The sequence below is a fragment of the Phacochoerus africanus genome, chromosome 16, assembly GCF_016906955.1.
Source record: "Phacochoerus africanus isolate WHEZ1 chromosome 16, ROS_Pafr_v1, whole genome shotgun sequence".
Taxonomy (NCBI): domain Eukaryota; kingdom Metazoa; phylum Chordata; class Mammalia; order Artiodactyla; family Suidae; genus Phacochoerus; species Phacochoerus africanus.
In genome coordinates, this window is record NC_062559.1 from 24693724 (window position 1) to 24720510 (window position 26787).

A 26787-nucleotide genomic window follows, 5' to 3' on the forward strand; every position below is an offset into this window, starting at 1 on the left:
TGGGAACTTCCATATGCCAAGGGTGCAGCCCTAAAAGGACAAATAAATAATAAAAATTAAAAGTAAATAAAAAGAATATCTAGGGATCTTCCATATCTCATAATAGGTATTCTGGACCTGATTTGTGGAATTCGAGCACTTGGTCTTGTCGATTTCTCTGCCCAAGCAGTTCCAGATAATACCTTGTGCATTCACACTTCTGAAAAACAGAAGGGAGAGACATTCTTCGGTGATTTCAGGATTTGGGAGCTGAGGGCTAGAACTGATGACTAAAATGAGATCTTTGGATTACAGCCTGGATTCATCTGTATATCCCTGTCTTATCCTTGATTAACATGAATTGTATGATAGAAGTATTATTGTCCCAGTTGTCTGTTTTATTAGATTTGTTATAATATTAAAAGCTGCCTGTAACCCAGGCTGTTCAGGCTTTTTATTTCATCCTATCCGTTAAGGTATCATCAGTGAGATAAAATCCTTAAAGGCAGCTTTGCATTTTGGAATAGCATCCCATCCTGGGTACCCAGTGCAGCCTCTCTATGCTGGTTTCCATGACAGAGCTCCCCTCCTCCCCCGAGCTCCGGGAAGAGTTAGTAATAGCAGAGATGCCCTCATGTCCTGCACTGACAGGTCGCAGGATGAACAGTGACCTTTATTCCAGTTATAGTCACTAATCATGTCTCTTGCTGGGTTGAAAGAGAAATGGTAGGGACTATTTCTTCATTTTCATATCTCTATACTTCCTGACATCTTAGAAAAATAAAATAAAATCTACATGTGAATTCTTGATACTTAGGATGTCTTGGAAGAATGTGGGGAGGAAGCATCAAACAGAGGTTGTGTCTCACTTTTTTGCACTTACCAGCCCTTTATCTGCACTTCACCGGGAAAGAGGATTCAGTCCCTCCCTGCTCACTCCAAACAAAGTGGCTCCTAAATATTATGAAACGTTGCCTGATTTTAACCTCTGGGCTCACTTCTGTAATAGATGTACATATTCTAATTTTAACAGCTCTTTGTATTATTTGAAAGTTAGTCACCGTGGGAAAGCCTAATAGTAAAATTCATGGTTCTGTATATAGAACAAAATTAATCTTAAATTTTAATGATAATCACATTAAAAATAATAGTGCCTGTTAATGCTTATATATTTTTTACTCTAAACAGAAGGATCTCTCTGGCAATAGTCTGATACGCAGTTCTAATTAAAGTGCCAAGTATGTAGCAGTGGGTTAAAAGATTTTTACTATGAGAAATGGTGAAAATTTTGACAGGGGGAAGTTTTTAAGTGATAAAGTTTGTTTTCAAAGGGAAACCTGTTCTGATTAAAATGAAAATATGTTCTGAAGGATCACCAGTGCTAGAATGATTGAAAAAAATTTGAGATTATAAAATCCTTAAGCTGAGGCTGATCAAAAGAGAATGAAATAACGAAGCATGAAATGATTGTCTTCATGTTCTTTCAGTATTTCTTTCAAAGTAAAAGACGAATAGGATAGTAAGAACGCTTACAAAAGTATTGTCTTTATGGTAAGATTTTGCTATATTTTATAATTTGAACATAAGCAAAGCAAGAAAACTACATCAATTATATGGACAATAGAGTTTGACTAATAGTACAAGCAAAATTTACTGTGAGCACGTTTATCACTAGGAAAGTTGTAAGGAAAATTACCAATGAGTTATTATGAAAGTGCATAAATGTATTATATTTTGCATTCTGGACATAATTGTATTTTCCATTTACTGGTAGTCATACTTTTAAAAGAAAAATCCAAAAACACAATTTAGGGACCCAACAGAGAAGAATTATGTTTTTGTTTTATTTTTTTTTTTTATTCCAGAAAGTTTCCTTGTGTTTTAACATTTGATGTTCCATTCATTTCACTAAGACAAAGAAGTTCCCATCCCCCCCAGCAGATCACAATGATTAAAGTTTCATTAGTGAGAGTAGAGATCTCAATTTTTGCAGAGCTCCTAAATGATGCATATTTTAATGAATTTTTGTTTTCATGTATATTGCTCAAGAGATTTAAAGCTTTTAAATCAGGGATATACAAGATAAACTTTGTTTATTACTTATCCTAAGGACTGTAATCCTCCCCTGAAACAGCTGCTCTAGTGGTGTTGTGGGTCCCTGGAGGAAAAGTGACAGTCACACTGAATGGTGGCCTGGCCTATGGGAGGTTTTGATGTGCATAAATGAGGCTTAGCCAGGAGGAGCCAAGAACGAGAGATTGCTTCCCAGTTGTGAAGTGCCGACTCATTTTCTCCCCCAAAGTTGCTTAGGGACCCCTTCCTACGAAGTAGTCAGGTCTAGGACCATTTGTGTACTTGTTTTTAGTATTTTATGCTCTTCCTCTCTCTCTCTCTCTCTCTCTCTCTCTCTCTCTCTCTCTCTCTCTCTCTCTCTCTCTCTCTCTAGGTTTTAATGAAAGACATTGCCACTCCCATACCAGCAGAAGAGGTGAAAAAAGTGGTCAGAAAATGTCTTGAGAAAGCTGCCTTGATCAATTACACGAGACTCACAGAATATGCCAAAATAGAAGGTCAGTGCAGTGAGCAATTGCCGAAGTGGCCCTGGGCGCCAACAATGCCTATTAACTGCCTTTTCTGTGAGAAGTCCTTTCCTTTCCTGAACAAACCTGTGCCACGGCAAAGGGAAATGTCTCATTAAAATCTCAGCTGGTGAACTGAAGAGCTTTTTCCTATTCATTGCTTTAATATGCCTCCTGGGACTCTGCTTGAATGAAAGACCCAGGATCCGTGCTTAAGTTGTCCTTTGTTCTTATTTTGAGTTTTGAAGAAACCTAAACGTGTTTTCATGGGTTGTATTTTTTGACATTACTGTAAGCATGTCTAACATTTAAACTCTGGGCAGAGTATTCTTTCCTGATCAGTGATAGTGTAGCGTAGTATTACATTATTTTATTTTCAGTTCTGCAGCATCTCTCAGAAAAAAAGAGGAAACTTGTTGATTATCGTGAGGGCTGAAATAAACTGATAGAATTTCCTGCAACTTTTACTTGCTTACAATATATTGAAGCATTTGAAAGATTAGATCTCTTGAGAGGACTCTGCATTTTTTCTCTTTCTTCAGGTTTTATTCATTAAGGATAATTCATTTTTGTTCATTAAAGTTTCAGATGTTTAGAAATACATAGATTGAAATTTGTGGCAAAGTCACACAATCAGCTTTTATCCAACAATCTTTTGACTGAAATAATTAAAATAGAAATGACCTCAGATTCTTTATCATAAAACAACTAGCTTGTGTAATACATGTAGCATTAATTTAGGGAGGAAAGAGTTACAGTGTTAAATACTCATCTCTAAAAATAAAAAGTAAATCATCCATTAGAAAAACTTTAGCAACTGTTAATATAAAATTGTGTTTAATGAATTATAAATGTATTAATTTGTTGGTATTAGGATAGTTTCATCAAAATTGGGACAGTGAAAAAGATGGTTATAATTGGCCGTGTTAGATCTTTTTTTTCTTTCCAAATCTGATCAAGCTTTCTAACAAGCACATGATAACCAACCTCCTGAGTGATTAACAAAAAAGCCATCCCATCACTATAGCAACCAATATTATATCACGAGAGTAACAACATGAAACCTCCTTAGTTACCAGTTTAACATCATTAATTATGATATCATGTTGTGTTAAAGCAAAAGCAACGAATATTAGATCATTTGGGGAAAGTGGAAGATAAACAGGTTGGTTTTCACATTTTGAATACTCATTCAATTTTCAGGCTTTGAGAATATTGGAAACACAGATTGAAAGAATTAACATAAAAATAGACATATTAAAACCTTTCAAATCTTGCAAAGGGACAAATTTGTTGATAATCCGAGTAAACGCAGTATTATTTATCCAAGTATTATGAACCCTGTGCAAAACACTGCGGATCCTTTTGTTTGTAACTCTTTTAGTTAATATTTTTGACCATTCCCTTGTCCAATGCTACTGAAAAGATATGCAGTATATTTTTCGTTTTACCTCTGTATTTGTTTTCTCGTTATAGAGTCCATTTTAATATGAACAGGTAAAGCACTTGTGTACACAGCCCTGGGCTTCTTTCACTCATCAGCTAGATAAACTTGTTAATAATCAGAAAGGAACCTTCTTCTGGATCCCACAGAAGAACAAGTCTATGTCAGAGAAAAGCCTGGACCCAGTGGAGAATGAGCGGGGAACTCTCCCACCTCTTCCTCTCTGGAGTCACCACTCTCTTATCTCAAGTCCAGTGTGAGAACAGTCTAGAAAAAGGGGTCTGGAAATCTGGTCGGGTAGGACTGCTGAGCTGTCTCCTTCACAGAAGCAAAGGGCGTGCGTATTAGACCAGAAAAACTTGTATGCTTCTCATGTTCTTCCTTCTCCCCCCTTTTTTTTGTATCTTAGAAAATAAAGAGCTTTGTTTGATGCTCAGGGTCAGACAAAGAACAAAATACACTTTGAGTTAGAAACAGGAAGAGGGCTACTTTTCGTTACCTGATGGTCTCTTGCATTATGTGAGTGAGCAACCTAATTGAGTTTGCTTTTCTCCTAAATTCTCTTCTCTTATGTTTTAGGCCCGGCAGAAAAGGACACAGGTAATTAATGCTTGTGCATGTATGTGCCATTATTTCCAATGTGGTGGTGTTGTGTTTTGATATTGGTGAAAAGCTCTCTCTTTTTAAGGTCTTCTATTAGATCGCTTTGACAAAGATACTAAAAGACTTTGATTTTATTGGACCTATTGCTGATGCTTTGTAAGGAAAACACGGGCCATTTATCTCTGCAAAAGCTCTGCAGTATTTTTTATATGAATGCAAAGCAAAACACCTGAGGCCATGTTAATGTTATGCCTTAGGTTTTAAGCGTGTACACTAAATCTTACTTGGAAGCGGTCGCCAACATTTGAAGGACTCTTAAAACGAGAAAAGAGGACTATCTTTCTTTTACCACTCCAGGAAAATAACCTAAGAGTAAAACATAGATGCTATTAAACAAAAAGTTAGCAGCTCTTAACTTTGAAAGTTGTTAGTCATAGGAATGAGCAGAGGTTGAAATCTTGTTCTCAAGAAATCGCTAGGAAAGAGTTCTTCTCTGGGTCTCTGAATTTCAAAGCTTCTGTTACTTTTTTGTGTGTACATGCCACTTGTCACAGTTGTAATTAATCTAATTACTTGTGCCATTATCCGTGTATCCTGCCCATCTCCTCTTCATCCTCTTGCTGGCAGGGTCTTAACTAAAATTCTTCACTGTTGTCTCCCCAGCCCGCAGCACTGTGCCCGTGACACAGAGTAGGTACTCAATACTTGGAGAGACACAGGAAGTCCCTTAGTTCCATCGACAAACTTTGGCACCAGAGACAAGTGATAAGCTTTTCTAGACCTAGCTTTCTCATCTTCATCAAATTTTTCATGCAGTACTGTAGACAAGTTTGCTTGGGTCATTTTTCACAGAAATCTTCCATTAAGGGTGCTGTCTTCGGCTCTTTGAGGGTATTTGACCCCCCAGAAGGGTCAGAAACAAAACGCTCAGAGCCAGAGAAAAGGGAAAGAACATACCTACGACGGTTGCTGGAGTGCACTTTAGGGAAAGTGAATTGGAAAAAAATAACGAGACTGCCATCCCCTCTTCAGACAGCCCAGGGTGGTGGCAGCAGCCCATGCTCTTTCACCACGGACCTTTTGAAAACCTCTCACAGCATTTTATCCCCCACATTTCTGTTGCGAAAATAGTTTTTATGTAGTTTGCAGACAGTAAGTCCAGGATGGTTAGTGGTTTTCCCACTTGCCGTAAAGTAAGAGTCAGCCAGCTGGGACTGCAGTCAGGTGTCCGGATCCCCAGCCGACAAGGGCGACCCTCCTTCCCCCGTGAAATAGGAAGGGGTCCTGGTGTGGCTTCATCATGGAGCGAAGACAGTGGCCCTGCTTCTGAAAGTTGCTGTCACCTGGTCTCCACTTCCACCAGAGCCAAGTCCTCCTTTTTCTTACATAGTTTTTAAATTTTATTGGGAATATAGTTGACCACTATGTTGTGTTAATTTCAGGTGTATAGAAAAGTGAAAAGGCTATACACATACACATATCCATTCTTGTTCAGATTCTTTTACCACACAGGTTATCACAGTATATTGAGCAGAGTTCCTTGGGCTGTGCAGTAGGTCCTCACCAATTAACTATTTTCTAGATAGTCATGGGTGCATGTTACTCCCAAACTCCTAATCTAGTATATTTACCCTCCAGATCGTTGCTCAAGTGTCAAAGCTGCAGACTCTGGGAAAACTACTTTTTAAAAAGTAAATGCTTGCATAGAAAAGAGGGGGAAATGAGTACAGTCTCAGTAATTTAAGTGAACTGAAGGGAAAGCTGCTCTCAGTTAAAGACTGCTCTAAAGTAACAGAAGAGAGGCTTTTAAGAAATGTAGTTACATTCCTTTAATTGCGTCTGGTTGCAAGGTAACAGGGTTACCTAATAAGGGTTTTTGGAGATGCTTTTTTTTTTTTAGGTGATTTTAAAAATGTGATTTTTTTTCCAACTTTTTTTATGATTTTTATTTTTTCCATTATGGTTGATTTATAGCATTATGTCAATTTCTACTGTACAGCAGAGTGACCCTTGGAGATGCTTTTAAAAGTGAATAAAAATTAGAGTATCAGTTGCGTGATTAAGAGCTTAAGTGCTTGATAAGACTTTGAAACAATCCTCTCTTGAGCCTTATAATCATCATCCTCGGTTAGTTTGTATCACACGGAGAAGAGTAAAATTCTGCTCCAGGGTTGTCATAATTGTGTCATCTAATAACCTGCCTGTTGCCCCAGAGGTTTTTCATTTACCCTGCCTCAGAGTTCCTTAAGCAACTATTCAAAACAGGTATTTTACAGAAGAGGTAACTGAGACTTCAGAAAACATTGGTAACTTGCACAAGGTCGTGCTGCTGCTATTAAAATCCAGCAGACCTGGAGTTCCTGTCGTGGCTCCACGGAAACGAATCCGACTAGGAACCATGAGGTTGCGGGTTCAATCTCTGGCCTTGTTCAGTGGGTTAAGGATCCGGCGTTGGTGTGAGCTGTGGTGTAGGCCGGCAGCTGTAGCTCCAGTTTAACCCCTACCCTGGGAACCTCCATATGCTGTGGGCACAGTTCTGAAAAGCAAAAAAAAAATCCAGCAGACCTGAGATTTGCACGTATGGTTTCTCAGACACCACACCAGAGCCTCCTTTGTGCCCTTCCCACTGGCTGCCCAGCCCCTAAGGCTCTCTCATCCAGAGCAATGGCATTTTCGGACAGACTTCTCACACGCATCACAAAAGCCAAGGGTTAACATTTGTAGTGTCATTTTTTCCAAAAAGGATGATATTTACTTAAGAGTAAGCTCATACCAGACACTGTTCTAAGCACTTTGCATGCGTCCATGTGGTCTTTACAACAACGCTTTACAATAAATACTATTGAATGAAGCAGAGAGGTTATTATCTACCAGTCAGCTTCTGGTCACGTGGCTAGTAAGTAAGAAATTAGAATCCACTGTCTAGCTCTTTAAGTTATCTGTATATTTTCTCGTGCCTTCCTTCCTCCGCATTCTTGGCAAGCTTGCATGGTTAAATTTGCACTCAGTCAAAATGCATGGACATCTGAAAAATAGTCTGGAACAGTGCTGCCCCCAGAGATATGATCAAAACCATAAATGTTACTTAAAAATGTTTAGTAGTTGTATTAAAGAGGTTAAAAGAAACAGGTGAAATTAATTTTAAGGATATCGCTTATTTAACCCAGTATGTCCAAAATAGTATCTCATTAAAGTGTATTCCGTATACACAACCACTGAGATCGTTTACATTATTTTTTCCTACAACTTCTTTGAAACCCGATGGGCATTTTCCTCTCCCAGCACATCTCAATTAAAAGTAGCCCTGTTTTGAGTATTCATCTACCACATGTGGCTGGTGGGACAGCACAGGTCTCGGGTGGAGGGCTAAGAGCTGAACTCCAGAAGCTGATTCTATTTCCCCTGCACATCTTAAATGTCAGGTGTTGAACACGATTCACACGTGCAGCCTCCCCTGCCACCCAGCAACCCAGAGTGTCTCTTCCCCTTCCCAGCTTTATCTTTCTCTCCAGCCCTTATGCTCTAACACACAAAATAGTTCTTTCATCCCATGGTTGTCCTAGAATATCAGCCCCACAAGGGCAGGGCTTGTGTATTTCAAAAATGCTCTATCTCCAGTGCCAGGAAAGGTGTCTAGGGCGTTGCTACTTGATAAATACCTCCTTGAATCATTGAATCGACAAATGAATTTCTGGCCCAGAAAGTGACCGGGCTATTTACAGCTGAGCGAAGTCTGTAAACCATCAAGCTGCCTTGCAAGAGGTCATTCAAGCCGATCACTGAATAGTTAACAACATAGAGAAAAACCACCCCCTTAAAAATACCGAGGTTAGAAAAAATTAAGCCAGAATTTCATGCCCTTTATAAAGGGGTGTGGGGGTGAGGAGGCACTAACTCTGGATCACAGAAGCCAGAAGTTATAGATAACAAATTGCATTAATAACATCTAGTAATCTGACCTGTTTCAGTTGCCTCTAAAATTCAGCATACTCAGTTTGACTCATAGTTCTCTTCCATCCTTGGGAATTCTTCAAATGGGCAGCCCAAATTTGCAGAATAAAGGGATTTGACAGCTCTGTAATAGAAGAAATAAAACAAATGACCTCTCTCTAAGTGCCTTCTTTCCTTCTTGGGCATTATTTACATGCAGTTTTTGAGAAGAGTTAGTTCATTTTAAGAACTTGAAATTTCTCAAAAGCAATTTTTCAAAAAAATTTTAACAAGTGTTTGAGATTTACCCTATGGCAAATTCAACTAGTTTTCTTCTTTGGTTTAATTTTATCACCAACTTTTTGTGTACTAGATCATTTTTATTTGTATTCCAGGGTTCAAAATGATAGCAAAACTTTATTTTTTAATTTTTTTTAATCACATGCCTTGTTGATGCAAATTAGCTATTATTTTTAAAGAACAATCCATTTGTTCTTAAATTCAAGGAATTTTCTTACAGACAAGGATAGCTATAAACCATCTGGTGATAGTCCTGCTTTCTCCTGAAAACCACATATCACACTTTGACTTTCAATAAAAGAGGGAGCTTGCCTTGACCTCAGAGCGATTCTTACATTAATTTGGTACCTAAGCTTCTTGTGACTCAAAGCGTGGAGGTACCCTAAACAAAAGGTAGCAAGGAATGAACAGGCAGAGGCTTTGTGCGGTGAGAATCTGTCTGGGCCCTATGGTTGCCAGGTTCCCAGGTCTAAGCCCCAGTGCTCTCATTTTCAAAGTCTCAGTTGAACAGGATGGAGCTGCTTTCCCAGAGGGCCAGGCTGCTTGCTTGCTTTGAGAGAAGTCGCACTGTGGCCATCCTTACGTCATTGGGATGTGTTTGCCATCTGGGTGGCATTTTAATTTAGCACTCCATTGGCAGCATGTAGCGATAAAAAATAAATAAAATCTGTTCTGCCTAAGGCAGCGTGGTACAGAAGTGAGTATATGAACTGCACAGTTGATGAAATTTTTGATTAGTAATTTCTTACTAATATTTCTATGATAACACTTTCAAAGTTTTTTTGAGTTTTTTTTTATTAAACTATAGTTGGTTTACAGTGTTATGCCAATTTCTGCTGTAAGCAGAGTGACCCAGTTACTCTCAAAGTTTTTTGAGTTTCCTTATGAATTTGGTTTTAAAAAATTGTTGAGTATTGTGTGTTACCATGAAGTCAGTTTATTGGTATCTAAATAATAGACCTGAAATTTTGCAGGCCCATAAACCTTGACAACACTTTACATGAGTTAATCTGTATATTAAAATGAACAGAATCCTCACCTTAAAAATAAGGAAATTAAAGAGTTTCTGTCCAGCCTATTTGGACAATGTGGCTTAGACTCCATCGGCCTGAATGTAAAACTTCTGTGACCATTTCTGCTTTTATTCATTTCACCTGAAGATTTAGGGACAAATTGATCGATACAATTTCTGGCTCTGAAACAAACACAGTGACCTATTTTTATTTTAAAATTTTGATAAAAATCATAAAATCTCCAAAGATTTTTTTAGTTCCTAAGGCAATATATGTATATCTAGTAAAAATGCACTGCTTGAGCTACCCTGAGTTAGCATCTGTGATCATCTGGACACGGGTCAAATTAAAATTTATTTTGGCACTGTGTGTAAAGAAAAGCTGTGGATATCTTTCAGATGGTCAGTGAACTATTTAAATTACCTAAGAAGATACATTGTTCTGATAGCCATACATTACTTTGATTCTATCACCTAGCATGACACCATCGAAATGTTTCGCTATTGTTATCAGTGTAGTTCTTGTCAGTATACTGAATGACGTCTTTAACACCTCTGCCCCACCCTTAGCCTTAGTCTATGTAGCGTGTGTGCCAGAAAGCATTAGGATCCCAGTTTCTTTTAAACACCATGTGAGTAGTACGAACGCACTTTGGCCGTTTCCTCATCCAGTCTGGAATGAATGAGGATTTCTAGTACGTTTATTTGCCTCAACTATTCTCCCAGCACCTCGCTAAGCCGCTCAAGATAGCAACCCCACGCAACATGATTCGTGTTCATGTCCGCTGGTCAGCTCATGACATTGTTGGCAGCTTAATTCCTAAGTATCAAAAGCTGTTTGGGGGAACATAACAAGTAGGAATGGCAGGGGTCGTTGACGAGAAGAGGCAGATGAAGGCGTTATTTGCTTATGTCTGACAGCTTTAAAGCTCTTTGTGTACCTTCCGTTATCTTAGGACAGAGGACAAGAGTGAGGTGTAGTTCTCTGCTTGCCCGGGTCACTAACCACCTAAGCGACAAGCCAAACGGAGACACGAGGTGCACCCGTGTTTGTCAGTAGCCACCTCCTGGCAGGACCTCTGTACTCACTATTTACCCAGAGCTTTAGTGACCAAAGCACAAGGGTCTGTCGGCTCCAGACAAAGCACGCGGACATTTAAGGACCCTTAGCTCGCTCTCCTCTAAAATTAGTCCTGAGTCTGCACTCCTCCAACATGCCTCCTGGTGGATCCTTGTTTAATTCTGGGACGACGTTAGTATGAGGTACTCCATCTGAAACAGCTCACTGCTGGCCGCACCATCACGCCGCCCTCTGCTTCTGGCCTTGCGCCTCTTGTATTGGAGTTCGTGTTGCCAACGCTGGATGATTTGTCACGCCTCTGCCCTGGTCTGGTGTGACCTAAATGAGCAGAACCTTCCCTTGATCCACAGTCTCTTTGTCAGTGAGTCATCCATCCTTTCTCTCCTCTTCTACTTTGTCTTGAGTGTGACCTAATAGGATAAGGACGACCTCAGTCAGCAGTGGTGGTAGCTAATTCCATCTACGAAAAATGAAAACACATTTCAGTCTTGAACAGTGTTCTCTTTCTAAACCAGCTTATGATAGGGACTTGACTTTAAGTTTAAATGACACCTAAGTTTAAGGTTATTTGAGGGCAGTCGCTTCCTTTCAGTTTTGAGTGAGAAGCCTCAGCTTTCTAGCTCTGTACCTACAAACATCCCATTATTTATACCCACCCGTGTCTTCTATTCTTCACAGCCAAGGAATGAGGTAGCTGCTGCCTCAAGGCCAACTCATTGACCCCAATTCCACTTAGCTCTTTCTGGATATATTTTACTCCATTGTGTATCTCTGCTTTCTCCTGGGGTTTGTACCTCAGTCTTCTTTCTGCATCTTCCCATTCCATTTATAACCATGGTATCTCCCCCAGAACTACCTTACCCTGAGCTCTGCACCTCTTTTCATCTGCCACCCAAGGGTAGGGCATGTTCTCGCCGTCGCCTTACCCTCATTTCACTTTGCCCAAAGTATTTTGACTTCCAGGGTCACCAGTCTGTCTGGTGGGGAGTTACACTATCCAGGAGTATGGCTGGTCACAAGGGGAACTTATTTTGGACAGGAATTATATATTCTTTAAAAGATTGGTAGAACTTTCCTGCCCACAACAACTGGGCTTAGGGATCTGGGGATGAGAGATCTTTGACAACTATTTCAATTTCTTGATTATGAAAAGAAAACATTTCCAGGACAAAAAACAGTAATAAGTATTAACAGTGTTTTACCTTTTTGTACATATCTTTAAGAGCTTCCCTAATAGAAAACAGCTAGATCTTCATGCCTGCTTCTGCATCCAGTCTATTACCATGTATTATTTTGGTTAAGATATGAAAAAAAGGAATTCTTGCCATGGCTCAGTTGGTTAAGAATCTGATGGCAGTGGCTCAGGGCACTGTGGAGCCACCCATCCCTGCCCTGGCACAGTTGTTTAAAGGATCTACTATTGCTACAACTAAGGCATGGGTAGCACCTGTGGCTCGGTTTCAGTCCTTGGCCCAAGAACTTCCGTATGCTACATTAAAAAAAAAGATAGGAAAAAAAATCTGGGCTCATACTGATAGGTAGTTGGAAAGGAAGGGCTATTATACTAGACTTTTCAGATAATTGTGGATTTTTGATGTTACACTAAAACCTGGGAAGTAGTAGTTTCTTACAGGTTAATTGAAATGTGGAGTCTGAAAGTATGTCAATGAACTTTTCATGCTATTACATTAAATTCTGTTGGTTTATCAAGTATTTTGAATAGCTCTTTCACTGTGCGTGATTTTTCAACATCATTTGAGAAAATATTAGCTGTGATCTTAATGTTAACAAATATTATGTGATACCAAAAAAAATCCTTGTTAATATCACCCCAACTCATCAGGAAATCTTAAAGCATTGGGAAGCTGTCAAGCTCATGACAGATACAAGTTTTCTAAAATTCCACTTTTCCTTGAAATCTCCCATTTTATCATTGGCCAAAAAAATACTATCTGTTGTTTCCTTAAAGTGACAGGTTTACTTCACTTTTTTCAGAAAATGTCTACCAAATTTCCAAGTCTGAATAACCCTACTTTGAAGGTAGTCTTTTCAACTAAAAATGGTTCTCTATGAAAGAAAAAAAGGCAATTAGCTCAGCTCTGGACTCAGTCACACAAACACTTTTCCTTGAGAAAGTCATTGTACTTCAGCATACAAAGGCACTTTATGCGAACTTCTCATTTTGTCACAGATGATATTTTTTAATGTATATTCAAGGGTAGAGATTCAATAAAATTAATTTTAGCCCTTTCATCAAGGACATTCCTATATAAAACAAGCTTTTTTCGTGAGTGCATTGTGATAAAGAATATAATTTAGCACCATAGCCTTGATTCATGCTGAGGCAACAGCGGTTTTACCCACTGTTGCTTTTGCACCATTAGTGTAAATGTCAACAGAATTTAAAAGGTGAAATATCTTATTCTGAAAGTACTTTGGACCTTGCAGGCCCCCAAAAGATCTGAAGGACTCACAGTGGTTCATGGACCACACTCGGAAACACTGCTGTGTACCATCTCTCAACTGGTAGGTCGGTGGGTGGATCAAGAGATCTTTCACAGTAAACACCAAACTCTAAGACTTCCGTGAGTTGGCCAAATTATACAAAACTTCCTAGACCTGTATAAGGAAAATTCTGACGTTCAAATAAAGGTCACAGAGAGGAATCTAAATAGAAGAAGAGACAATTCATGTGCTTAATTAAGAGAGAGGACTTACTAAAATGTCAACTGTCCCCCCAAATTTATCTGTATATTCACTGCAGTGTCCACCAGAATTCCAGGGTGGTGTGTTTTTGTTGTTTGGGTTTTTTTTTTTTTTTTTAAGTTGATAAAACTACTTCAAAGTTTAAATTGAAAAATAAGGATACTGAGTAAGGAGAAAAGAAAACAGTATGTAGACTTGCCTTGCCAGATACTAAGACAAATTTCAAAATCGTCACCAAGTAGTTCCTGTCGTGGCACGGTAGTTAACGAATCCGACTAGGAACCATGAGGTTGCGAGTTCGGTCCCTGCCCTTGCTCGGTGGGTTAAGGATCCGGCATTGCCGTGAGCTGTGGTGTAGGTCACAGGCGCAGCTTGGATCCCGTGTTGCTGTGGCTCTGGTGTAAGCCGGTGGCTACAGCTCTGGTTTGACCCCTAGCCTGGGAACCTCCATATGCCGAGGGAGCAGCCCAAAGAAATAGCAAAAAGACAAAAAAAAAAAAAAAAAAAAGACAAAATTGTCACCAAAATGTCATGGTCAGGCAGATACTCCAAGTAGGAGTGGAGACACTGATCTGCTTCATCCAGAATAAAGTGAGATCACGAATCACTACGGAAGGATGGGCTATTTCAGAGATGGTGTCAGAAAGCAGGGCTCACTGAACTGATTAAAATAAACTGAACCGGCTTCTAGAGAGACTAGAGACCTCTCCAGTATTGAAGAAAATGTCTGTCACTATACATATATCCTTTCTCTTCATTGTACCTGTTCTCAACTAATATTTTTACCTTTTCACTCCCTCGGTTTTCCCAGTTTCCAGCTCACACATCTGTTTGAGCTGAAATAGTATTGTTTTAACTGTCTTATAAAACATAGCAAGTTCCAAGTTAGTTCCTTCATTTTCTGCACAGAATTGTCAGCCAACCATTTATACGTGAAAAAAAAAAAAAATACTTCACACACGCTGAAGTGAGGCCATGAAAGCCTCATGAATGATACTCTCAAACTTTCAGGAGATTCGTAAAATAATAGGAGGGAAATGCACAAGGTGATGCATCAGGAGTACTTAATTGAATATATCCCAGATTCTTCAGGATCTGAAAAAAATTTTTTTTCCAAAAGCTTCTCTTGGGTGAATATTTGCTTTCTGTAAAAATTCTTAGAACATAAGCACCTCCTGAGAATATAAAATGTCTGTGTAATATCTCCTTCCGTTCACTCCTTCCTGAGAACTAGTCCCTTGGCCACGATCTGTAACACTCTGAACAGCTCTTGCTGGAGTCTTATCTCCTTCCTCTGAAGATAACATGGAAATCTCATTACAAGTGTTCAACACCTGTTCCCTAAAAGGTCTCAGAAAAGATGTCAGTTTATTCAGCTCACTTGACAGCATGCCATGTAGTTTTTGTTATATATTTACTTTCATATGTAATGTGATTCACAGATAAATGCAGTCTTGGCAACACAGCAAGCTTTCTTCCTTCCCTGAGCAATTCTGTAGAATTTATCATCCTCCAAAGCCAGGGTTTGAAACCAACTGAGTGATGACCCTTCTGTTTATTTACTAACACATGTCAACAGGTAAGCCAAGTGACACACAGCAGTGTGGCTCCTGCAGCACCTTGTTAATCCGAGTTTAGATATATTAAAAAGTCTTTTCAATTGGACAAAACCAGAGTAATGCAACCTGACAGATTTCACCTCTTTATTTCTAGACAGAGTTTGTGAGGACTCAGAGCCTGGATGGATGAATAGGTTGGGAAATTTGGGAGATTTCATTGCTGGTAACCTATAGCTAAGTGGCCATAGAGCTTCAAGCACTCCATTAAAAGACTTAATCGAAGAATTTGTAATGTTAGATTTTTTTTTTTCCCAAAAAGAAAACTTATAAAATATCCTGAGGCATCAATGCAGATGCACACATGCATGGTGACAGGCAGACCCAGGATGTTAAAACAGCAGGATTACTCAGGATGTCACCAAGTCCAGCCCTAGTCTCTGCACTCAGTCTTTACACTTGTCCAACTAGGAGACGTCCTCCAAATCCTGGCATCAAATAGATTATCACCACTCATGCACACGCCGTCTGCCCTAAGAGAGCTCGGTTATGAGTCAAAGGACACAAAGACATATAGACATCAAGAGCTTTTGACTAATTTCTTAGCACCCAAGGCTGAGACATCTGCAAATTGCCACTTTCATATTGTGGTTGCTGTGTCCCTTCTCCTTCAGCCTGCCTCCCAGCTGGCAAGCCTCTGGAGTGCCTTTCCCCTCACCCATCCCTGCACAGACTGCCTTCACCCCCACCGCCTCACTGAGTCCTGCTTGCCTAGCCCTCCATTCTTCAGGGACAGACTCTCTCCTTGAAAATGGAGAAAAGAGTTTAAGGGGCAGGAAATGGATGAGTGTGGAGCTGTGAGGGGACTCCCTGTATGTAAGAAGATAACGAATATGCCGGGAGAATACAGACAGAATACAGAATAATGTAATTAGAATACAGACAGGACTAAGCATAAAACAACATGCTCTCTCTAGGCCTTCATTATGTGATCATTTCATACTGGCATGGCACTTATCAGACTTGCAATTACTCAGATGGTTTTCCATTTCTGAATCTGAATGATATTGAGGAGAAATAAATATGGTGTATCTATATATGAAGAGCAATAAAACCGGGGAGGGAACCATTTCTCAGTTTTAGCTGCTGAATCTGTATCTCCTGTATGTGCGACACAAATACAGATAGCATGGCTAAAGACCAGTCTTTGGAAAAGCCCCTGTTATACAAATAGCTGCCAAAACTGCTAGTGGAAAGAATTTCTGCTGACATTAGAATCCTACAACATAGCTGTAGCCAGAGCTAAGCAAAGCAAAGTCAATATGCCTTATAAGAAAATTCTCTTCTCTTTCATGCCTTCACAGGCTCTGCCATCAGCAACACCATGCAGGGTTTTTTTTTTTTTTTTTCCCCAGGAGATCTTAGATCTTCCTGTTTCACAAATTTAGAGAGAGCTGGAGTTTCAGTTTGTAAAAGGATTGTTAAAACTTGAGTAAAACTCAAACTAACGTGTCTTTCTTCACTCTTATAAATCACATAATTATAGAAGGCTGTGACAGATGTTAAACCACATAATATTAAATTGCGTGCCTCCCGATAATCCTCTCTCTGTAATTCCATCACCACTGTGCCTTATTTTAAGATCTTAAGAGGGGACTGTGCCACCATATTCCTCCTCAAGGTTCACCAAGTATCCCTGACGTTGACCTCCACGTATAGCTGACTTTTTATGGTCCGTCACTCATGGATCATCATTTGCCATTGGCTGGTGAAGACTGCCCAGTTTGGATCCAATTAGGCCGCTGTTGCCTATAGTACAGTGTCCAGCTTTGGTCCATAGCTTAAAAATGAACTTATCGGTTTGAAAGATAATCCAGGTAAAGTAGTTAAAGTGTTTGGGACTGCAGGACAATTACTCGAAAGCACTGTATCATTAGCATGGTTAATGCCAAGAAGGTATTTACTGGAACTGTTGCTTTAAATGGCAGGGTCATTAAACAAGTTGGCCCCAAAGGGAGTCTTGGAATTAGGAGGCCATAGACCTCTTGTTTTCGAACATTGTGGCCCTGGTATTCTCATGGATTTCAAACAGCTGTGGGGAGGCCATAACATCCTAGATGATTTTCATTCATTCAGAGATTATCCAGATATGTATCCCATCCTAGATTATTTTCACTCATCCAAAGATTGTCCAAATATGTACCTGGGATAACATTACAGAAAGGTAAAAATGTGTTCTGATTCTATAGAAAAGTCACCTCTTTTCAGTAACAAGTTTATGTAAAGCTGTAGCTTGATTTCAGCATCTCCTGGGAACTTGTTAGAAATATGAATTCTTTGGCCCTACACAAGACCTTCTGAATCTAAAACTCTGGAGTAGTGCCATCAATCTGTGTTTTAACCAGCCCTCTGGGTGATTCTGGTGCATGATGAGGTTAAGAACCACAGGTCTATCCTGAAGATATTCCTTGATTAGAGCAATGTATGTCTATTTATGTCTGGCACTCATAAAACCAAAATAGGCTACATCAGGCCAAAAGAGTTAATGATACACCAAGCTTTTGCATCATTCCCCATGTGTTAGGAGTCAGATACTGAACAAAGTATAGCTCAGGTTGGGGAAGTGGGCTTTAGTTTTTGAAACTGCCCCCCCCCTGGATTCTGAGATGGTCTTCTTAGCCAGCACGTTGATGCTGTTTCTTCTAGGAACTAAGTTGAGGGAATTACTCCCAGAATCATCTAATCTAGTCACAAGCTCTAAAGAAAGTGGCTGACAGGTTTGAAGGGAAGGGGTTGTTTTGTTTAATGGGAAGTATTTGATCTCCTGCCCTCCTTCCCTCTTGGGATGAGAAAGCCCATCCGTTTTGAGATCTGGCCCAGGTTTAGGACTCCCAGGAGCCTCGCTGTACTAGGCTCTGGTACTGTATCACTTTCCATAGGTTGCTGTGCCTGGAGCTAGAGGAGGGGTCAGAAAATTGCAATAAAATATACACTCTTCCAACTGAGTCATCAGTATGGATCATGCAAAGAGGGAGAACATTGACAGCAGATGAGAATTAAGGTTCAAATGAAGACAGGCTAGGGAGCTGGCAGAAATCCCCCCATGCCAGCTGGGCTGGCCTATAGGAGTGTAAGGATGGGAAAAGGCATTGGACATGGAGGCGGTCACTCAGATGGAACCATTCCTAATCTCTCTGATTGGTACAAGTCATTTATGGGCCTATAGCAGCATACAGCGTTTGTGTGCCATATGTTTTTGTAGGGTGAGGAGGCTGGAGGGAGCAGTCACCATCTACTTTGGTGGAAGAGAGGCACAAGGAAGTACCCATCATTTCTCAGTGGGTTTAAGGATGGATAAGTTTTTCCCATCAGCAGCCCTTGCCACTGAATGACCTTTGGGGTTTCAGGTAGAAGAACTTAGATGTTGTACCATTGGCCCAACATCCATGTTTAGTTAAACCTCACAAGGCAAAGCCTGCACGGAGCCCCAGGTCAGTGCTTCCATGTTGTCCATCCTCTTCTCCTTTCAAGCAGAAGGCGTTCCTTTAACTCCTTTGTCAAGACAGTGATCATTTTCCCTGTTCGTTCTCCTCTTTTATCCCGGCCTCTGTCTTTCTTTTTTCCCCCAGGACCTGCATATATCCTTATAATTCCTTCTTCAGTCTTACAAGTTTCTCACCTCCGTTACCTCCTGAATGTCAGGGCTTTCTCCCCATTCATCTGATTGTATCCTTGAGAAGGAGGGAGAAGCAGAAGGAGGGTGAGTGAGTTCTTTTTCTTCAGATGGGAGGAGGAAAAAGATGAGAGATTTCTGTGTCAGACTGCTGCTAACTTTCTCTGATCTGACGTTTCTGAACTCACACACACACCCATTAAAAGAATAATTTGTTTTTGGAAGAACTCCATGTATTATCCACAAACAATTTAAAGCCATCCTGTTTCTATATCTTTAATCTTGTTTCTTGAAAGCCAGTAACTCTGTTCTTGCATATTGAGTGCATTTAATTCACTCTGTAAGAGCTCTGTTATAGAACTTCCTATTGATCAAAAATGGGTGGGGTGTAGTTATCCTCTACCTTGTAAACCAGTTAGGGAGAGAAATACATAAATTCTTTGAAGGCAGGCATCATTTTTTTTTCCATCGTGATAGCCCTTCCGTTATTCGTATAGTATCTTACATGCAGTTTATGTTTGACAAATCAAATTCAGAGCCACAGAATCTAGGGATGTTAAAGAACTGGTAAGAAATCTTAGTGCATATATATGAATTATTGTTGGTGCACCCTAGTAGGTTATCCTAACCCGTGTGTAAAGGAGAGAAGTCCTTATTACAGTGGGATTATTGCCATAGCCCTTCAATCCAGCACCATCTTGAATTCTATTTCTCATTGAGCAGCAAGTACAGATACAATCAGTCTGGAAAATGTTAAGGTCAAATACATTTCAAATGTCTATGTATCTTATATACATAGAGGAAAATGGACTGAAATGATCTTACTGGTCTTCTCCCAATGTCCCCTTACAGCCTTCACAATGAGCATCGTTGTGTATCTACCACAAAGGACTTTGACAGGCAGTGGGAGGAAGGGGTCAGCCAAGGGGAGTTTGCTGGGAGTACACATCCTCTTTGATGTGGGGCAGCAGAGTTAACACCTACTAATGCACAGTGGTCAAGCTGGCTTCTTCTGTCTCCCCACCTCCCGGCCTTTCTGCCACTGAAATCTCTCCTTACATGCACAGAGGTATAATTAAAAGGAATTGCTTTGAGGAGACAAGAGGTGTTATCCTAGAAAAGTGAAAGTGTTCCAAAATGAAGAAATATCTTAACCAAGAGTAATACATTGAAATTCGTCAAGAAAGCTTGCCACTGTGGGCCTATTTATTTTAAAAGTCCCCAGAAGAAAATGGGTGAAGTGTAAAGAATACAGAGACATCTGTAATGCTGTAGAAATGTTAGAAAAAGAGGGAAAGTGGACATTTTAAAGAGGAGTTTTCAAATATTCACAGTGTTCAGAATTTTAATGGAGCTGTCGGTAACCTCATTGTCTGATAGAGTTCTGACTGAAATGCATTAAACTTCTTGGCTATAGTCAAATGAGTGACAGCTAGAGATGGCATACATGGTGTACTTGATAAAAATGCTATTTATTTAAAGTATGAGAGTGGCCATTATGTTCAAGTACAAAGTTTTGATCCTCTCAGTAAATTTAATCTAGAAAGAATAAAATGTTTCAGACTGTTTTTAAGTTTCAGTAGGACACAGGGTACTCTGTGAGTTTTTCCCTAAGAGAGTGTCAATTGTAAAAGCTGATTTTGACATATTCACACGTAAAGAGAAATACGTTTTCAGGTTGCTTGTGTGTTTCTTTTCCATTATTGCATACTTATGGCCAAGGATATGGTGACTGTGTAAACTCAAACTTTCAGCTATTTCAGAAGTTCGTATTGAATATATATATATATATATATATTTTCAGTTGAGTGTGTGTGTGTATTAATCCTATTCAGAGAATGGAAAATGGAAGAGAATTCAAATGTTGTATTATCGCTTCTTATATGACATCAGTAGTAAAATTTTAATCCCTTCTCAACTAGCATCTGTATGACCTTGGATACTTTTTTAACCTCACCAAGATTCTTTTTCCTAATCTGGAAATGGAGCGGGGATGGGGGGATTCCAATTCCTTAACTTGCAGAATGGTTTTAAGGATTCAGTAAATAATATACTAAAGTATAGAGAAAAATGAGTTCCTCTTCTGTGATAAAAATGATTAAATTTTGTTGCCTTTCCCTTTCCTCTTCAAGTTGAAATAATATAATCCAAGACAGGTAAAGCCCAATATTTACAGGAAGCATAGAATCTCATAGCTAGAATCTTAGAGAGTATATGCAGTGATTCTTACCATTTGTTTGGCTCACAGACTACTTTGAGAACCTGAAAGTTATAGTCCTTCACTCCTCAAAAGAAGCCTTTATACGCAAAAATTAGCACATATTTTAAGGGGTTGAAAGACTCCATAAAATCTATTCCTAACCCTTGGTTTAAGAATACTCAACACCCTCACTCTAAAGATGGAAAAGTTAAGGAATATAAGTTCTTGAGAATTAAAATTTATTTTGAAAATTCTTCCCTCAAAACCATTGTCTAATAATTTAAGAACACAACTTCCATTAATTATTTGAACAGTGTCCTTAGATTCCAGCTGCATTTCACAGGTAGACTTTGCCATCTAGTCCACTCTTGGTGTGCGAGTAACAGAAGAGCTATTTGCAATCCTATGCAAAGTTAAATGAAGTAATTTGGGTATTGACTCTATTTTTAACATGCTTTTCCCCCAAAATTATACTACCTGCATTCTCAGTAAATATTCATTAAGTACCCGTCATGGTCTGAAGCCTGTTCAAGACAGTGAGAACACAAGACAATGAGACTCAGTTTCTGACTGATCTGGTCACACACTAATAACAGGCCAGTGAGCCAGTAATAGGAGAACTCAGAGAGGAGCAACTTCAGCCCCAGAACTTTGAGAAGGTCCCACGCCTAAGGCAGTGTGTAGTTTTGTTAGTTGTGTTGGTGATGCGTAGAAGCTTGCCAGGCTAAAGATCCAGATAGCCTAATTTCCTGTGCACACAAATTTTACAATACACAGCTTTCTTTTTAGTTTAGAATAATTTGTTTATTTGAATTATACATACATGGTAATTAGTCCTAATATATATGGGCTGGCTCATTGAAGACCCATTTGTTAGTTCCATCAGCCATGCATGTTTGTTCTCTGAGCTACATAGTCTCCACACCTCCGGGTCATTCACCTGCAATTTCTGGTCACTCACAAAGGCTTGCAGATCCTTTCTGCAAAATGTCCCTGTACCTTCCTTTTCTGTCTCCGTTACCATCTTCCTGAAGTTCTCATGCTACTAGACCTGGCCCTCACCAGTCCTCCTCCTACACAGCTACAAATACATTTTCAAAAAATTAATTTATTATGAAGCCAAGCTAAGAAACATTTGCTCCAAGTTATCTGTAGGATATAGTTACACAGTCTACTTATTATCTACTTAAAGCCTGCCACGATCTGACCTCAGGCTCATGGCCAATCATTCTGTAGCACTTTTATACTGTAGCCAGGCAAGTGCAGAGCAGAGAGAGTGAGTCAGATCTCACCTGTACCTCCTGTTAGTTGCATTTTATCCCTCCAAGTTTGTCTCCTTATCTATGACTTACATGAATAAATAACCAAATGGCTTAAAATTATTAGGAAAATGAGCACGATGACACGTGGGAAGTGCCCAGGTCTGTGCCTGACACATAATTGGCTCTCAATAAATGGTAGCATTTGTAATCACCTTCCTCTGAAATGCACCACGTCTGTCATGCAACCATTTCTAGAAACCCTTCCTCCTCTTACCCAGGAGGACCTCCTTTGGGTCCTGTTTATCTTCCCACTGCTGCCCCCCAACACACACACAGACACCGCTCTCAGCCGTCTCTCCTCTCATCCCCCTGCATCACCTCTGTCTGCTTTGCATTGTTTCCAAGCTTTTCTTAGTTTCCTCACCAGGCTGAAATACCTGAGCTGCCCCCGATGGCGTAGACGTCGTGCAAAGTCATGCACCTCCTTGACTTCAGCCTGGTTTGAGGAGGTTGACGTGATCATGAAACCGGTGGAAGGATTGGATAGTGCGATCTGAGGATCCTCGCAGTAGTGACTTTTGGAGTCTGAGTTGTTTAAGAGCAGGGACAAGTCTTGCTTCCTCCTGCGTCCCACAGCCAAGATCCTTCACTGCAGGCACACTCAACTCTGTGGCGTTTAGCAAACTATTTTCCTGAAGGATCCTACTCTTTGTTCCCTGTCACAGACAAGCAGTGGCTTTCATCCTCCGGGGGAATTTAGGCGTCTGTGTAGTGGGGGGTGGGGGGGTGGCACCTCCACATGCATCTCATGGTGACCCCTAGTAAGCTTATAATAAATGTTCGATGAACAATTACCAACCGTAAGCTGTGTTTCAGTGCATCATCGTATATCCCTTGGGAACAAATTCAGAGCAAAGGTGGAAGTTTTAGGGAGATATTAAAGGTATTAGATATTAAATGGCAAAAAAAAAAAAAAAGACTTTTTCAGTTCCACAGAAAAAGCTCTTGATCCAAAGATTTTCTTTCTCTTCCTTACAACCTCCAGGGGCAAAGAGAGCATCCATAAATTTAAGACAGCTTGTATCTTTAATATCCTTATTGGAAACTGTTCTTCACATTCAGTTTTGAAACAGCTTCATTACATGGAGCAGCCCTAATTTTTGCCACTTCATTTTATTTCTGAAATCAACTGCTTTGCCTTCTCTGTTGCTGAATTTCAGGTAGCTGCACTTAATCTTCTTGTGGCCTGGCCTTTTTATCTCGGTTTGCCGTAGTGCTAAAAGAACCTTCAGCTCTAAAGAATGGCTCCTCACCCCTCCCCTGTTGGAGAAGGGGATGGTAGGCAGGGAAAGAGGGGAGGAAATCAGTTAATTGCAGCTTGTCAGAGTTGTTTTAGGTGACTTTGTACTTCTTCAATTTAAGATCGACATGAACCTTACACATTTCAGCCTGGAAATTTAAATAGCAACAAAGAAAAGCATGGGTTTCACTAATGCCAGGAATGACTCATCTGGTGAGAATGGTATTGTATTAATAATACAATACAGAGAGAAGGAAGAGACTGTGGTATCTGCTTTTCTTTTTATTTCTGACCTTGAGGAGAATTACAACTTGTTTGTTGCAGAAGTTGAGCATCTAATGTGCTGATGCACCTGTTCATTCTTATATGTTAAATGGCAAAGCACTTGCGGTTTTCTATGATTGCTTTGTGAGTAGCAAATATTTTCTGCAAACTGGTGAACTGACTTTTTTTTTTTTTAAAGAATGCATTCATTTATATTTCTTGTCTCTCTTCTTTCTCAAAAGATATGCTTTCTCATTCTGTTTCGACACCCTGGTCTCATCATTACATCTTAGATTCTGCTTGGCTTTTTATTTTCAAGGTAACATATTATTATGATTTGTTTTTAATATAGAGACCATGAACCAGGCGACTCCTGCTAGGAAGCTGGAAGAGGTTCTTCATCTGGCAGAGCTCTGCATAGAAGTCTTGCAGCAGAACGAAGAGCATCACGCAGAGGTGATGACTTGTTTTAACTGTCACAGATGCACACAATGCTTTGCCCTAGTGGGGACAACAGTGAAGAAGTGGTCTGCCCATAGCCTTTGGTACACATCGGGCCATTTATCTATAGAACACTGAGATCCCATGCATTTCTTGGAACTGTAACTCCTATATGTTACAAAGGAATTGGATATGTCTGCAATTTAGTGTCTATTCCTGACAACAGCCTTGCTGTGAGAGGCATGGGCGAGCTTACAGGCTCTGCCGAAGGTGAACAGCTAGTAAGCAGCAAAGGTGAAACACAGACCCCATCTTGTGCTGCCAGATCACTTGCTCCCCCACCACCACCCTGATTGCTTTCGTTTAGAAATGTCAACTCATCAATATGCAAAAGGAAAAGTAGTGATAAACCGTATGATAACACAGTCGAATAGAAGACATTCATAACTATGTGGTTGATACCTCTAGTCATTCACTCTTTCCATCCAACTTTTCTTTACATTTTCATTAAACCTGCATTTTTTTAAGAGTTTCTACAAATTCTAGTTCTAATGATATATTAACATTCACTAAAGATAGAGAATGGTATTTCATCAGGCAAACTGCTTCTTCTGAGACGTAAAAGTGTCATTGCTTCTAGTAGCCATGAGCTTATGTTTTAAAGGTCTTCTGACTTTGAATTCTGTAGAGAAAATGTGTAGAATCAAAGAAATGTCATCAATGTCAGTGTCCCAGCAGTGCTTTTATTCCTGGGGAAGCACATGAAATGAGCAAGAATGAAAAAGACCAGATACGGAAGAATTTATGGAATATTTGTATTTAATGAAGCCTAGTTCTCAAAAACAGGAGAAACTACAGGAAGTACATTTTAAGCACATTTTCTCAGAAAAGAATATTCGTGAAACCTTACTATAGGTAACTAAGATTTATTGTATCTGGTTATAAATATGATCATTCAAAACATCTGCTTTTAGCTCACACTGTGGAATCTAGTTTTTACCTTGCATCTGTCATGTGTGAACTTGTTATGGATATTTTATTTTAAACTGAAGAAACAGCTGCTTCAATAATTTGAAATGAATTCCCAGGAGGAGCTTTTCTAGGCTAGTACTACCGCAATGTTACAATGAAAATTATTATATGATAAAAATGCATGTATGTGTTGTCTTTGTCTTTTGTTAAAAGCCATTATCATCAGAGTATTAGACCTTTTCAAATTAAAAAAAAAAAATTTCCAATTGGATATCCAATTTCACCTAAACAGGTACATCTAATATTCCTATACATTTCACAAAAAATATGTTTGATTTCTCTGCACTAATAAGGACAATAATAACTCTCCTGTCTTCTAAGTGTAATTAGTAAGTGTTATATACCCCACACAACCACTACATGTTTGTTAAGTACAATGTGTCCAAATATAATTAAAATGTAAGTATTACTTATTTTCTACTCCATAAAGATAGAGTTGACTGTATTGAAAAACGATAATCAAAACTCATAAATATCACTGAACTGGATGCCAAAATAGAGACTTGTTATAAGGACCTCTTTTTTAAATGCTTTGTAACGCTGTGGCATGTCTTCATTCCACAATGCTTCCAAATTCCTGGAATTCCTCAGGGAAGAGAGGTGAGTAAAATCGCTTTCCCCGTTTTTCTAGCATGGAAGAACTTTTATGTGAAGATAAGGGAAAACCCACTCTGGTTATAGGTTTAAAGCCAACCTAGCTCCTCTCCTTGGAATTAGGGACTGTATTTCTTTGGATAGGCTAATCTTTGTTGTCCTGTTGGGGTCAAGGTGACTCGTTCCTAATTACATGCATAGTTACTACTGGCCATCTAAGTAAAGGCCAGCTGAGAGGATTTTGTCATTTTGGTGTTGGCTTTATCTTTTAGTGGGGTTTTTTGGTGCCTTTTTTGAAACCAGAAGATCCTGCTTTTTCTCGGAATGATATTGGGGGTGAATGGGTTTGATCCCAAAGGCATTTCCAGAATGACTTCGTGGACTGCACTGTGCGCTGATCTTGATTTTGCTGGACGTCCAGGCTAGACGTTCTTTCCTGCCTGAAAGAACTCCAGCCCATCTCCCTTGGTGGAGGTTAATGCGTCTGTCTCAGGGACCTTCAAGTGGCCATGTGTCACTCTTCTCGTTTTCCTTCTCCTTCCCACCACTGCAGCGGTTCACAGCACAGAGCCAAGGGGTGGTTTCTGTCCTCCAGCAATTTCTCAGTTAAGCAGGTGTCACGTCCTCCAGATCTTCAGCAGTATCTTACACATCAGGCAGTCCTCCCTTTTCTCTGAAGGTCTCTCGACCTCTCCTCTCAGGCTTTTCTTCCAAGTTTTTGTGCTTTCTCTTGAGAAAGATCATTTAAGTTCCTTTCCAGAAAATCTTTAAGGCTCACTTCCACACTCCCGTGATGAGATTGTGTCTGCCCAGAAATTTAGGCAAACTGGT

The 26787-nt window shown here is 39.7% G+C and overlaps 1 protein-coding gene across 4 annotated transcripts in view; it reads left to right on the plus strand.

Moving 5' to 3' along the window:
• The window catches only part of CADPS2 (calcium dependent secretion activator 2), a 492759-nt gene that overhangs the window by 372087 nt on the left and 93885 nt on the right, over positions 1-26787 (plus strand). For 3 of the 4 annotated variants that reach the window (XM_047763023.1, XM_047763025.1, XM_047763027.1), the window contains exons 16-18: positions 2426-2549; positions 4582-4602; positions 24242-24345. In XM_047763023.1, the coding sequence (XP_047618979.1) occupies positions 2426-2549; positions 4582-4602; positions 24242-24345 (249 nt within the window). The remainder of the gene's footprint in view (positions 1-2425; positions 2550-4581; positions 4603-24241; positions 24346-26787) is intronic. The other variant, XM_047763026.1, reaches the window with a different exon arrangement.